Source organism: Rhopalosiphum padi, chromosome 3 (genome assembly GCF_020882245.1).
Source record: "Rhopalosiphum padi isolate XX-2018 chromosome 3, ASM2088224v1, whole genome shotgun sequence".
In the NCBI taxonomy this organism is placed as follows: Eukaryota; Metazoa; Arthropoda; class Insecta; order Hemiptera; family Aphididae; genus Rhopalosiphum; species Rhopalosiphum padi.
The window spans coordinates 738,948-752,567 of NC_083599.1; the positions used below are offsets into that span (position 1 = coordinate 738,948).

A 13,620-nucleotide genomic window follows, 5' to 3' on the forward strand; every position below is an offset into this window, starting at 1 on the left:
ATACCGGGAAACATATTCCTAAAATAGTTATTACAATTTTAATATTGAGCTATGATACTATGACAGTATGGTTATGGTTGTATCTATTATATTACTGATTCTTATTTCTGTGTTTGTCGTAGTGTCGTGTACCCAACCTCGCGTATGAAATAATTTGTTTACTTAGTGTAGAATTAAATACAGCTGTGATTTAATACTCGAAAGGACGTCTCACCCACATGTGTTGTCTCCGTCTAGTCCGTCTTACACACGTACGACATGGTCAATTTTCGTTCACCAGTTTCAATAGTGTGCTTTTAGTTTTAATATTAGAGTGAATTGACCTATTATCAAACTTAGGCAAGACCATTATCTGTGTTCTCTCGTTGGTTTTTACGATATTTTAATTTTTAGGTGAGTTATGAGTATCAAATTATTAAGTATTTTAAAACGCTCATAATTCACTAAATAATTAAAATATCGTAAAAAACCAATGAGAAAACACAGATAATATTGTTGCCTAAAAGTTTGATAAAAGGTCTAATATTAAAATTAAAAGCACACTATTGAAACTGGTGAACGAAAATTCACCATGTCGTACGTGTGTAAGACGGAATCAATACATGCGGGTGACTGGTGAGACGTCCTCTTAAATAAACACATAATACAATAATACATTATGGAAAGAAAACCAAAAGGCCGAGCTGAAAAGTTCGTTTAAAAAAACTGATAAATTTGCAGGCTATTGCCAATGAGCTAAAACAAAAAAGTATATCATTGGTTCGGTCACTACATGCACATCTAACAAAATATTTGTTGGCAAGTATAAATAATTGAGTATACTATACCTATATACCTATATTACATCATATATTTTAATAATAAATTGCAGATTAAAATAAAATCTAATAATCTATAAAATAATATGTTTAAAATGTTTACTGAATTCATTTTTCTTTTAATATTATTAGTATATATCTAATTACTTTTTATTATTGTATTCCCAATATTTAGATGATTGTGTAACGCAACCAAAACACTAAAGTTGCCTAATTGTAGCTGTAAGAGAAAATTCTTTGGTGAGTTAACTTTTTTAATTTATATATTACTTATTATATGTTTCCTTATTATATTGTGTATACATTATTTAACTTAATTATTATTTTATTAGTATGTACCTACATGTAAAATAATTTGTCATACTTAATTTATGATTTAAAAAATAATTAATTGTCAACAACTCTTTAGATACATAAGGTTGAGGAACATAATTTTATAATTATTATATGTTAACATTATTTCGTTTATTTTAAAAATGTTTACTAAGTATGTAATTATTATACTACAGATATATTTTATGTATGAGCTATAATAGCATTTGTTAGTTTGTTTGCCAGTATTTTTTTCAATTTATATAAACAATGTTTATATTCATATTATTAAACAGTGATTTAAAATAAAAACTATATATACCAATTTCATTATATTTAATAATTAAGAAAAAAACTTATTATAAATTATTTTTGGATACATCAGTAAAAAAAAAAATTTAATTTTACAGTATATATATATATATGATAAACTACATTTTAAGGAGAATCAAAATTAAATAACAGTTTATCCATAAATATAAATATATTTTATTTAGTTAATAATTTGAGAACTAAAAAAAAACATGAGGTAAAAATTTTTTTGTTCACTAGGTGTGATAATGCTTTACGTTAGGGACAATGTTTTTTGCAGAACAGTTGGCCGATTGGGTCCCAGTCCGCCCCTGTATTTCTAATAAATACTTATTTTATTTATTTAAATTAACAATTCTAAATATAAAATCTCTATTTAGTGTTGGGTGTACTTAATTAGATGGTTTTTGACCACATGAAAAAATTATAGTATGTGATTGTGATATCATGATGAGCTAGGGGCGTTACAACTAGTGTAAAATAATTTATGGTATTAGTGAAAATTAATTTATTAATAGGTAGGTAACCTATAGTTAATTGAGTATCATATATTTAAGGTAATAATCTAAAAAATAAGTAATAGGTAATTGAGATTTGAGTAGAGATTGCTATATCTAATATCTAGTAGTGAGGGACCATGAGTGGATTAATGTTGCTGAATGAATGCTGACCTCAATATAAAGATAGTTATTTTTTACTAAGAGAACATATTATTTAATTTTTAATAGACAATGAATTCAATGATTATCTTTAAAAAATAATTTGAATAATTGCATTTAGTAGTTATGACATTAAATATAGTATAATTTTTATTTGGACTTGTCACCTCTTATAATCAAAATTATTCGATATATATGTATATAGTTGATAGACAGTGTATTCAGAATATGCTATTGATAGTGACTGTGGTTATCAGTTTAATTCATTAACCACCTGTAGATTTATGACAATGTGTATATGTATCACAATAATATTATGTACCTAATACTTACAACTATAACTTAGTGTGACACGGAGATTATTACCTTATTAAGTAAAATAAGCAAACATGTTAAGTATTTTGATTCAATATTTGTCCGACCTGCATACATTTTTATTTTTTATAAGCATATGCAGTGACAAGGGTAAGTAAAGATTTATTTAGCAAAGAATGCACGGAAAAAAGTTTATGGTGCATTTTATAGTTACATCATATTAGAAGATATGATTCACATATCTAGGAAAGATTTATCAAAAATATAATACAAAAGTAATTTATTATTGTTTAAATCTTGATATTTAAATTTTTTTGATTATTGGCGAGTAACTAACTTTTTTAATATAATTCTAAAATAAAGATTGCTTTTAACGGTTTATTTGTTTACTTGGTCATGCAGTTTTTCCCATGTAAATGGTTCATAACTGGAAAAGGTAATTTTGTTTAACTTAATGATGTTTTATAATAAAAAATATCATTAACCAATTTCTTTACATTATACTTAGGTTGTCTAAAGTTGATGTCTATGACCAAATTTTAAATTTTAACCATAATAAAATGGTTTTAAATTTATTAAAGAATCAGTGTACAGTATTTTGAATTTGAACATATTTTTTAATATTCTAAGAGAACATGAGATGTATATTTTAAGGTTTTCAATGCATAAATGTGTAGTATTATTTGTATTTTTTGAAATCTTCTGAAATGCAACAACTTTTTTTTTTAACAATTTCTAGCATTCACTGTTTTAAATCTTTGCTTGAAGAGTAAAAATTGATATTATATACCTAGTTATAAAAACTTAACTTAATTATTAGTTTTAATATGTTGAATGCTTGTAGTATTTGTAGTACACTATCTATTGTATACACTATAATCACGATTACATAACTATGTTAAAAGTAAAGTTAATAATCATGCATAAAAATGGAAGTATTACTTTGATAGGTACTTGACTGTATTAAAGAGCCGTATAATATATTAATATATACCTATTAAATGTGTTTATTAGGAAAAGGTCATAGTGATTGACCAAGACAATAAGATTAAATTATATATACATTAATAAATAAGTTCATACAAAACAATTATATATACAAATTTAAATACTTAAGTGATTATATGGCTCCAGATTTACCTTAGGTTTATCCCATGGATAAACCTAATATAGCCCATTAAGCTGAGGTATTTTTTATTAAACTCTTTGGAACTCCTTTACTGTAAAAAAAGTTTAATATATTATTTTATATTCTTAATTCAATTCTTAATTATTTAAAAAAAAATAAATTTATATTGATGACCAAGGTAACATCTATAAACTATATTATTATAGTTTAAGAGGATGTTATACCCGCATGTGTTGTCTCTGTTTTACTAATGTAGATCATAGCAAATTTTCATTAACATTTAATTTTTATGTGAATTATGGTTATGTAAAATATTAAAACTTTAAAATGCTCGTAACTCGCTTAAAAACTAATATACCAATAAAAGCCTATGAGATGCCCCAGATAACATTATTACCATTAATATTAAAGCTAACATCACAAAAAGTGTTCTGCTGAACGAAAAGTTACTATGATCTACATCAGGGGTCTCCAAACTTTTTTATTGAAGTGCCACAAAAAATATCAAATGCTCTTAGCGGGCCAAAAGTTTATTAACACATATAATTTTTAATTTTATCAAAATATAGGTATACAAATATAAGTTAACTTTAAATCTTTTTATAAAATATTGTCTACAATATACTTAAATATAATTGGTATAAATTTAAATGATTACATTGTAATTTTAATAATTTTTTTTTTTTAATGAGAAGTATGAAATTGATGTTTTTCTGCTAATATTCGATCGAATTGAGGTTGTATGTTGCTAGTTCCAATTTTCAAAATTGACTCCAAGTGTTTGTCAGTCATGGCCGATCTATATTTCGATTTGATGTATTTCATTTTAGAAAAAGTTTGCTCGCACAAATAAGTCGTAGCAAATACAGATATATATTCAATTGCAAATTTTTTTTAAATTTGGATACTGTATATCTGGGAGAAATTTATAAAAATCAACTAAAGTCTCTTCACGATGTTTGATTTTCAGTGCATCATTACTCTGTAAATCAATCATTTCCATTTGAAGGGTAGGAGGTAACTTCTCAATATCACAACTAAACGGATTTTGAAAAATATTTATTTCTTCCGATTTTACGTCAAGGTCAGAAAAACGTTGTTTAAATTGGATTTTAAGTTCAGAAATTATTTTTTGAGCGAAGTCGACTGGAAATTGTGTTCTTGATTCTTTGTTATATTTATCACAAGTAGAAAAATGAATAAAACAATTTTTTGAAATTTGCGTTTCAAATAAAATAAGTTTTTGCCTAAATGCTTTTACTAATGTGTAAACATCGCAAATTAGAACATCTTTACCTTGTAATTTTAGGTTGAAGTCGTTCATATATTTTGTGATATCCACTAAAAAAGCTAATTTCCAAACCCATTCACTATCTGTAAGTAAAGGCAATGGTCGATTCTTATCAATTAGAAATATTTCAATTTCATTTCTTAGTTCAAAAAATCGCGATAGGACTTTTCCGCGACTAAGCCATCGAACTGCGGTAAAATACGGTATATCTGGGTACTCCGTTTCTATTTCTTTCAAAAAATCTTGAAACTGACGATGCCTAAGTGCGCTCGAGCGAATAAAATTTACTGTTGATATTATTGGATCCATAACACAAGACAAGTCTAAAGTTTTTCCGCATAATGCCTGCTGATGTATAATACAATGCAAAGTCATTGGTTGAAAACCTTCTTTTTCACAATTCGTAAATATCTGTCCAATTAAACCTTTTTTTGTGCCACACATATTTCTTCCGCCATCAGTAGTGATACATTTCAAATTTTCCCACTTCAAATTATATTCTAAAAATGATTTTTCAATAACTTTAAATATGTCGATACCTGTCGTAGTTCCATGCATGCTATGTACAGAAAGTAGTTCATTTGAAATTTCTAAATCTTTATTAACACCTCGAATAAATAAAAGTAACTGTGACGTATCACATACATCTGTTGATTCGTCAAGTGCTATACTAAACGAAATGAATTCTTGAGTCTTATTACTAACCTGGGAATTTAAATTATTACTAATATCGTCAATTCTACGGGCAACTGTGTTAGCAGAAAGGCTAATATTTTTAAAAGTATCAATTCTTTCTGGACAAATTTCTTCAACTGCTTGAATTATACATTCTTTTATTAAACTACCATCAGAAAACGCTTTTCCTCTTTTTGCCAATAGATGTGAAATACGAAAACTAGCCTTTGTAGCAGCTTCATTAATATTTTTTTGTTTTTTAAATAATAATTGTTGTGATGAAAAATTATTTTGAAGTGACTGCAATTTATCTAACCGTAATTTCTCAGTAAATTTTGAAAAAGTTGTCTTATGTTTCGTTTCATAATGCCTTCGAATATTGTACTCCTTAAGTACAGAAATACTTTCTTTGCATATTAAACAAATTATTTTGTCACCTGAATAAATTACGAAATAATCCAACGACCACTTTTCATTGAAAACACGACATTCTGAATCTATTTTCCTTTTCAATCCTCTTCCTGACATGTTGAATTGGTGAATTAATAGGTAAAGAATAATATTTATAATAAAGGCACTGCAAACTTAGACATGTAACTGTACAAACGTTATGAAATGATTTCGTCGTACCGCTCGTCTATGTGGCTAATCTCTCCGTTATCGACGTTAAAACTAAAAATATAAGGAAATTGCAATGTCTGTCGTCATAAATTATGATACGTGCCCGCGATAACGACTTTTTAAATTACACAATATATATTTAGATATCTATATTTTATTTACCGTCTTATGGGTGCTGCGGGCCGTTTAAAACTTGTTCGCGGGCCGTATCCGGCCCGCGGGCCGTAGTTTGGAGACCCCTGATCTACATTAGTGAGACAGAGGCAACACATGCGGGTATAATGTCCTCTTAAATATATTTGAAATTCACAGATGTGCAATTATTATGAAAAAATTATAAAGGAAATATCATGGAAATGCAAAGAAATCCTAGCCTAGCTATAATTTATGTATTTCAATATTAACTAAAAATTGTAATTGTAAAAATTGGACATTTAATTTCATCTATTAAACAAAGAAAATAAAGTGAAGGTATAGGAATAATAATAAGAATAACGGGAGGTAGTTCAAATAAATTCAATTATTTGATTTTCATAAATTTGTATTATATAAGAAATTTTTATAATTATAATAAAAATTGTATGATCATGAAAAAAAAAATTGTTCTATTAGTGGTGAATTTCTATTTTGGAATCTTAGTTTTATTCAATTTATAATTTCTAAAAAAAAAATTATTCCTTAGAAATGAATATTAAGTTTATTGCATATTAATTCTGGCTTATTAGAAATCAATAATTAATGGTAATTCTGAGTATGAATGTTTTAAAGGTGGTTTATTATGAATTGATTCAATAAAGTTACTTAAATTTAATTTAAAAATAGTTATTAAAAAAAAAAAAAATGTATTGTAAATTAAAATTATAATATAAATTATTAATCTTATGACATTTTTGTACATAGTAAAAAGTTAAAACTAAGGGAAAAAAGTTATATTTACTCTAAAATATATTAGAATAATAAAAATATTTATTTAAAATCTAGTAAAAATAGTTTCATTGAATTTAACTAGTAATAATAGCAAATACAATTCCTATAGATAAAACATAGTGAAAATGAACTACCTACTAGATAGTAAGTATCATGAAGAATAATATCAATAGATAAATCAGCGAGAATCACACCTGGTAAACATTCAATTGTAAACAAAAAAAAATTAACCTAAAGATCAAACTGTTGATGGTAAAAAATTAATTTTAAATCCATACATAGTAGCTAATCATTTAAAAATTGTAATTTATATTGAAAGTCCAAATATTATTGTTGGTGTATGCTCTTATATCAACGTCTATCCTAATTGTTAATTTATGATGCGCTCAAACAATACATTCTAATAATCCAATCAAATAAATAAAAAAATTATTAAATTATTCTATTTTTGAATGTTTCTGTTTCATTATTATAATTATTATAAATCTACATGTCATTATTATTAATGATGGAGATAATAATCAAAATTTAATGTTTTTAATCATACAAAAGATAATTTATCAGGACATTCTATTATCATAGAAATTAGTTTCCAAAACCACCTACAACATAGGTATGGTTATGAAATTTTTTTTAATAAAAGCAACAATTGTAACAATTACATTATATAGTAGATTATTATTAATGATTGAATTAATTTGACCTAATTTTAATTGACGTAAGTTACCAAGAGTAGATTCAATTTTACTTGATCAAATACCAAATAAGAAATATAAAGTACCAATATCTTTATGATTAGTTAAAAGATAAAATGGCTGTTAATTGGTTATAAATTGTAAATCTGTCTTTATATATATTTAAAAATATTTTGTACCATTAACTCTATATTCAAATTATATCATATTAAATTGAAAATTTAATGGTATTAATTATTTAATTAAGGTTGAAAACAAATATTTTTAATTTTGAAGATTAATAGTTTAATTTAACTTAAAACCTTAATAAATAAATATGTAATTAAAAAATAATCCAAAAAAATATAGTTATTATTTATTTAAAATTAAGATATCATTTGTTAATAAATAAATTAAAATTAAAATAAATAATGTCAAATAAGTTATTTTAGTTAAAATAAAAATATAGATTTAATAATATAGTAATATAATAAATATTATTATAATTATCTATATACTGTTATTAATTAAAGTTTTAATTAGGGACTTAAGCTATAGGAAAACGAAAAATTGCTATTTGACATTTTGACGCAACACTGGTCCGGTCTGGCATTGCCACGTCAAACGTGAGAACGGAAACCAAAAATGTATTGTCATACGCAAAATACAGATTGTTATTAGTTATTACTAACTTATTAGTGTTATAACTTAATAGTTAATATTAATAAGAGCTCGGATTTTAAAGCATAATAAATAACAAAAAAAAAAAAAAAACAAAACTAGTTTATAATAGAACCCTATTTATTTAAAAACAAACATGGCCAAAAATTAAGATAAACTAGCTATAATAACTTATTATTATTATTATTATTAATCGCATTATTATTAAATTGTATTACCCATCGACAATTTAGTGGAATAGCACGCAATCGGGAACGTTTTCGCGGTCTTTTTGCGGAATTTTAGATTTATCTGGATAACATTTCCAAAAAGCCATAGTTTATGTTTGACTAAACTGTTAACGACGATTAATGTTAATAATATTGTAGTTCTTATTAAAAACAAAATAAAAAAATATTAATGTAATAATTATTACCGTTAAGTGGGCGATGACAGAGTGCAGAGTCGGATGAGATGCACGAGGTTCTATTGTCGGAGATACGTTAGGTACTGTAACTACGCGTGAAATGAATGTCTGTTGGTTGTCAGTAGTGGCGATTGCGGTACACTGGAACTTAAATTGATCTGAAGATATTGATCCTGTTCCGTCGATACGAGTTTGCCCGATAAATTTATGTATAATAAAAAAAATATTTAAATCACTAGTACATAATTTAAGAATTGATGTAGACGAGTAATTGTTAACTTCATGTATACGATTTGTTACATTTACGTTCAATCATTGTTTTTAGATGTAAGCGACTTATTATAGGATATCGTAGTATTGCGTGAAAAAAAAATGTAATAAATCTCCCCTAACGGACATTTCTCAATAGCCGACGATTTCTTAGGGCGGTGCACATGAATTGCATACCAAAACAGGTGGATTGCGTCCTGGACGCATTTGTGTTACCTTTCACTAAACATTTTATTTAGATTTACAGTGGTTTTCAAAATAATTTTTAATTTTGATATTTTATAAAAAATAATAATAATTAAATATTTATCATTAACGTAATATTATTATATGAATACTTGTTTTTAGTAATTTGTACTTTTAGACTGAAGGTATACACGACTTATTCGCCGCGTTTCGAACGCTGTGTAACCTACGCTGTGTGTTTTCCATCGAGTTGAAAATAAACAAATGCATTTTTAGTTTGACGGATAACGCGGCGGAATACGCCGTGTACACGTATAGTTACGGCCTTATAAATATTTTCGATAAAAATATTGGTGGAGATAAATACAAGAACTAGGTTTGGCTTCAGACTATATCCTGAATTCCTAAATAATGAAATAGGCAAGTACTTAGAAATGACATTTGAATTATATTTCCTAGAGCCAGAGATTGATAACTATTTAGTAATTAGTAGATACATACGTAAATGAAAATTCAATATTCCCTCCGGGATTATGGGCTGAATAAAGTTCTAACTCACAAAGAACAACTAACTACTAATGTGATTGATTATGACTTATAGTTTTATTATTATATTTTTAAAATTAAATTTCAATTTTTTATTTAACCTGGCATAACTTTATTAATTATTATGGCAATATCACTTTATGAGCTACTTACAATAATTAACTGTAGATGAAAAAGTAACACGAATCAAAAAGGTTCGTCTACCTATTTAGGTACTCAAATCGTCTACCCTCTTGGGGACATGATAGTTATTTTCATTACTTTTCAATGTAAAAATCTAAAACTAGTATTTGACAAAATCGATTCTCTTTTTTAAATATAACTCAAAACGAATAACGAATAAATACTTAAAATGTTTACAAAATATTTATGTTAAAATTTCCAACATGAAATATTTTTTTTAATATTTTCGTTTTGAACTTTGATAAACTTTAGAATTTTCGATTTTTTTTTTAAATTTGATAATATTCATTTGGTTCAAGATGCTTGAAAATTAAATATAAGTTTCTTAATAAATTATTCGTACCTGTCTAAGACTTCAAATTTGAAATTATCATTTTCATCATGATTTAATGTGTATTCTTAATTTATTTAATTTTTTTATCCCATTGATATAATTAAAACTGTTATTGGATATGATCCATTTTTATTTTTAATCAGTTTAAGTTATAAGCTTATTGAAATGTATGGTGACTAATTATAATAAAACAAATGTTTAAATATTCTTAAAGAACATCACTACACATAAATCAAGTTTGCTTAGATTTATAAAGTATGTAATTATTTAAGAAAGATGGTATTTGTCTCGTACTTAAACACTAATTATTCAATGAGATACAAGCATTTGAAAATATGCATGTGACGTTATAGTGCCGAAGTCGAAACAGTGGCGTATGTTAACCTTAAGTGTTTTTTGTGTTTATGACACTGGTGTGATTATAGTATTTTAATATACTTTCTAATTTTTTATAGTAAATAAAACTATTAGTCAATTTCGTAAAATTTGGTTTGCGCGGTAATGCAACTAGAGTCGCAAACTCAATAATTTTACTAAATTATAATTTATAATATGAATGCAACAATAAGATATATTATATTTTAAATATTGACACCATCGTCTTAAGCTATTCTATTCATTTTAGTTTGATATACTACATTGAAAAATTTAAAGGATAATAGTTAAAATTTATAACATTTAATTAGCTTTTAAAAATTATTTTATAATTTATTTTAAATAAGAAGTAATAAATTACATATTAATTTCGACTTAATAATAGATTTTTTTTTATTTTTAATTGAAACCAAAATAGAGGTTTGTTACTGTTAATAATAATATTATTAAAAAAAATCCCAATTAAAAAGATTTTTAAAAAAGAAGCTGCTAACTTAATCTTTTAAAGCATTATAAATGTTTAAACTTTAAATATTTATTAGTTAAAAATAAAACATATTCTCAATATAAAAATAATATATTATTATAAATAAATTAATCATATAAAAAACAAAAATTTAAAAAGTTAGCTTGGCATAAAAAAAATTTAAAATTAAATCAAAATTTTGCCTTTTAGTAAAAAACAAAAAAATAGCGTAACTAAGATTTAATCTTTAATTTAAAATAAAAAATAAAATTATAAAAAGTAATAAAAAAAAAATAATAAAAATAACCCTACAACTATTTAAAAAAATATGTTGTCTATATAGTATTAATTAAAAAAAAAAAAAAATTAAACCTCTATTACAATTATATTAAATTCAACCAATTTCAAAAACCTTTAAAGAAAAAAAAACAATAAAGAAAATTATTATCATACAAAAAAAAAAAACAAAGAAATAAAATAACATATAGTAAATAAAAAATTATTAAGTTCAAAACAAAATAAAATGAAAATACTTAATCAAATATATAAAATATTAACCTTATAAAAAAAGAAGCAAAAAAAATTATAGCAAATCTATTCAATATTATTCTAATAAATAATTAAAATCTTTCTTTCAAATTTAACAATTATTATATAATTTTATTAAATTATGAATGACACGAATAGAATAAAAAATTAAAAAAAAAATCCTAATTTATTATTAAAAAATATTCAAAAGAAAACAACAAAAAAAAGGAAACACACATGAAGATATCAAAGTAATTATTAAAATTAAACCAATTAATCCACCTATTTTACGAATATCTTGATTATTATTTATGTTTAAAATTAAAGTCCCAGCTCTTAAAAATAGTATAGTTTTAAACAAAGCATGTATAAATAAATAAAAAACATATCAATTTTAAATATAAATTTTATTTGTCTTAAAGTTGAAAAAGCAATAATTTTTTTTTTAATAAAATTTTCATTCAAAATCCAAAAATACCACTGGAATATGGACGGCGCGTTAAAGGAGTAGTTAATGGTTTTTTTCCTTAAGATTTTTCAATATGTCCGCATATCTTATACATAAATTAATGCCTATTAAATATCCACAAATGTTGCCTACTCATATTGTTCCATTTGACAAGATAGAAGATTTTGAATACGAAATGTTGTTAAATTATTCTAATTGTTTCTATATAATTGTTTTAGATAACACAAGAGAAAATAGAAGTTGTAATAACTTTTCCGTATGGATACCATGCTGGTTTTAATCATGGTTTCAATATGGCTGGATCAACAAACTTTGCATCGCCCCGTTGGGTAGAATACCGAAAAAGAGTGACACTAGGAAGTTGCCGCAAGCACAATGTAAAAATTGACATGGCAACCTTTGTGAGACGTTTACAACCTGAAAACTATGAAGACCGGCTTAATGGAAGATATTTTGGTTGCCATCAAGAAGACGACACTTCTCGAAGGTTTGCCGCCCGTGTGCATTACTAAATAAGTTATTTATTTTATACGGTAGCGTAAGTTTCTATAGAGAAAATGAGTTAAGACAAATTTGAGTAGCGTTTCTTCTCTCTTAGATATACGAAAAGAAAATTAAAGACCTCGCAGATAGACTTAAAAGAAAGCCAGAATGCTTGTCGTCAATTGCAAAATGTTTATAAAAAATACTTAAAAGAATTTAGACAGTTTTATTAGCTATGAAATAAACACACCTAAAATAGTGGAAGTGATTCTGCTAGTGCTTAAAATAATGCATTTATTAAACTTTCATACTTATTATTATGTAATTTTAATTGTTTTTTTTATTATACATAATAGTACAATTGATGACAAATATAATAAAGAAAAATGCAAAAATGAATTATCAAAAAAAGAACTATATGAATCACAATCGATAAATTCGGCTGAACTCAAGTATGTAAATGTGCATTTGTTTAATTTAAGTCTGTAAGGTTTGATTATAATTGAATATTGCTAAATATTTTGCACGGGGTGTCGTGTTCAACTTTTCTCAAAATGACATGATATCGTTTAGACAATTGATTTCATACGAGCTAACAGTGAAAAGGTTAGTGGATGGTTACATGTTGATGGAATGGATATAAATTCGTTCATCATGAGTGTTATAAACTCATGATAAGAAAAAAAACTTTGTTTCTTTTGTCACTGGGAGTGAATATAACAATGTATGTTTGAGTAGATTAAAAATAGTTTATGGTAGAAGATATTGTTTTTTACATTTTTTTTACAATTGAAATTATAAATTTTATTACCTTTGTAAGTTGAAATATTGTAGAACAAGATTTCAATGATGACATTAAAATATACGTTTTATGGTATAAGATTTTTTTCTAATTTAATCAGAGAGGTGCACCGCAACCACCTATTTTAAACACTTATCATTTTTGTCTATATTTTAATT

The 13,620-nt window shown here is 25.0% G+C and overlaps 2 protein-coding genes across 2 annotated transcripts; one reads left to right on the forward strand and one right to left on the reverse strand.

Moving 5' to 3' along the window:
• Positions 1–917: 917 nt before the first annotated feature.
• On the forward strand, positions 918–13,413 carry LOC132927394 (probable lysine-specific demethylase 4A). Its single transcript, XM_060991916.1, has 3 exons — positions 918–1,058; positions 12,396–12,664; positions 13,017–13,413. Exons 2-3 carry the CDS (start codon positions 12,471–12,473, stop codon positions 13,147–13,149), a joined length of 327 nt encoding a protein of 108 aa, XP_060847899.1. The 5' UTR covers positions 918–1,058; positions 12,396–12,470; the 3' UTR covers positions 13,150–13,413.
• On the reverse strand, positions 4,423–6,039 carry LOC132923936 (general transcription factor II-I repeat domain-containing protein 2-like). Its single transcript, XM_060987949.1, has 3 exons — positions 5,949–6,039; positions 4,793–5,747; positions 4,423–4,582 (listed from the first exon to the last, which is right to left on the reverse strand). Exons 1-3 carry the CDS (start codon positions 6,037–6,039, stop codon positions 4,423–4,425), a joined length of 1,206 nt encoding a protein of 401 aa, XP_060843932.1.
• Positions 13,414–13,620: the final 207 nt, after the last annotated feature.

Bases quoted from the DNA above. Each gene is read 5' to 3' on its own strand.
- LOC132923936 (XM_060987949.1), bottom strand. From the start codon at position 6,039: ATGTCAGGAAGAGGATTGAAAAGGAAAATAGATTCAGAATGTCGTGTT. The intron at 5,748-5,948 runs GTGACAAAATAA...ATATTAATGAAG, and splicing joins TTATTTCGTAATTTATTCAG to CTGCTACAAAGGCTAGTTTT. The intron at 4,583-4,792 runs GCAAAAACTTAT...AAATCCGTTTAG, and splicing joins ACATTAGTAAAAGCATTTAG to TTGTGATATTGAGAAGTTAC.
- LOC132927394 (XM_060991916.1), top strand. From the start codon at position 12,471: ATGGCTGGATCAACAAACTTTGCATCGCCCCGTTGGGTAGAATACCGA. The intron at 12,665-13,016 runs GTTTGCCGCCCG...TATACATAATAG, and splicing joins GAAGACGACACTTCTCGAAG to TACAATTGATGACAAATATA.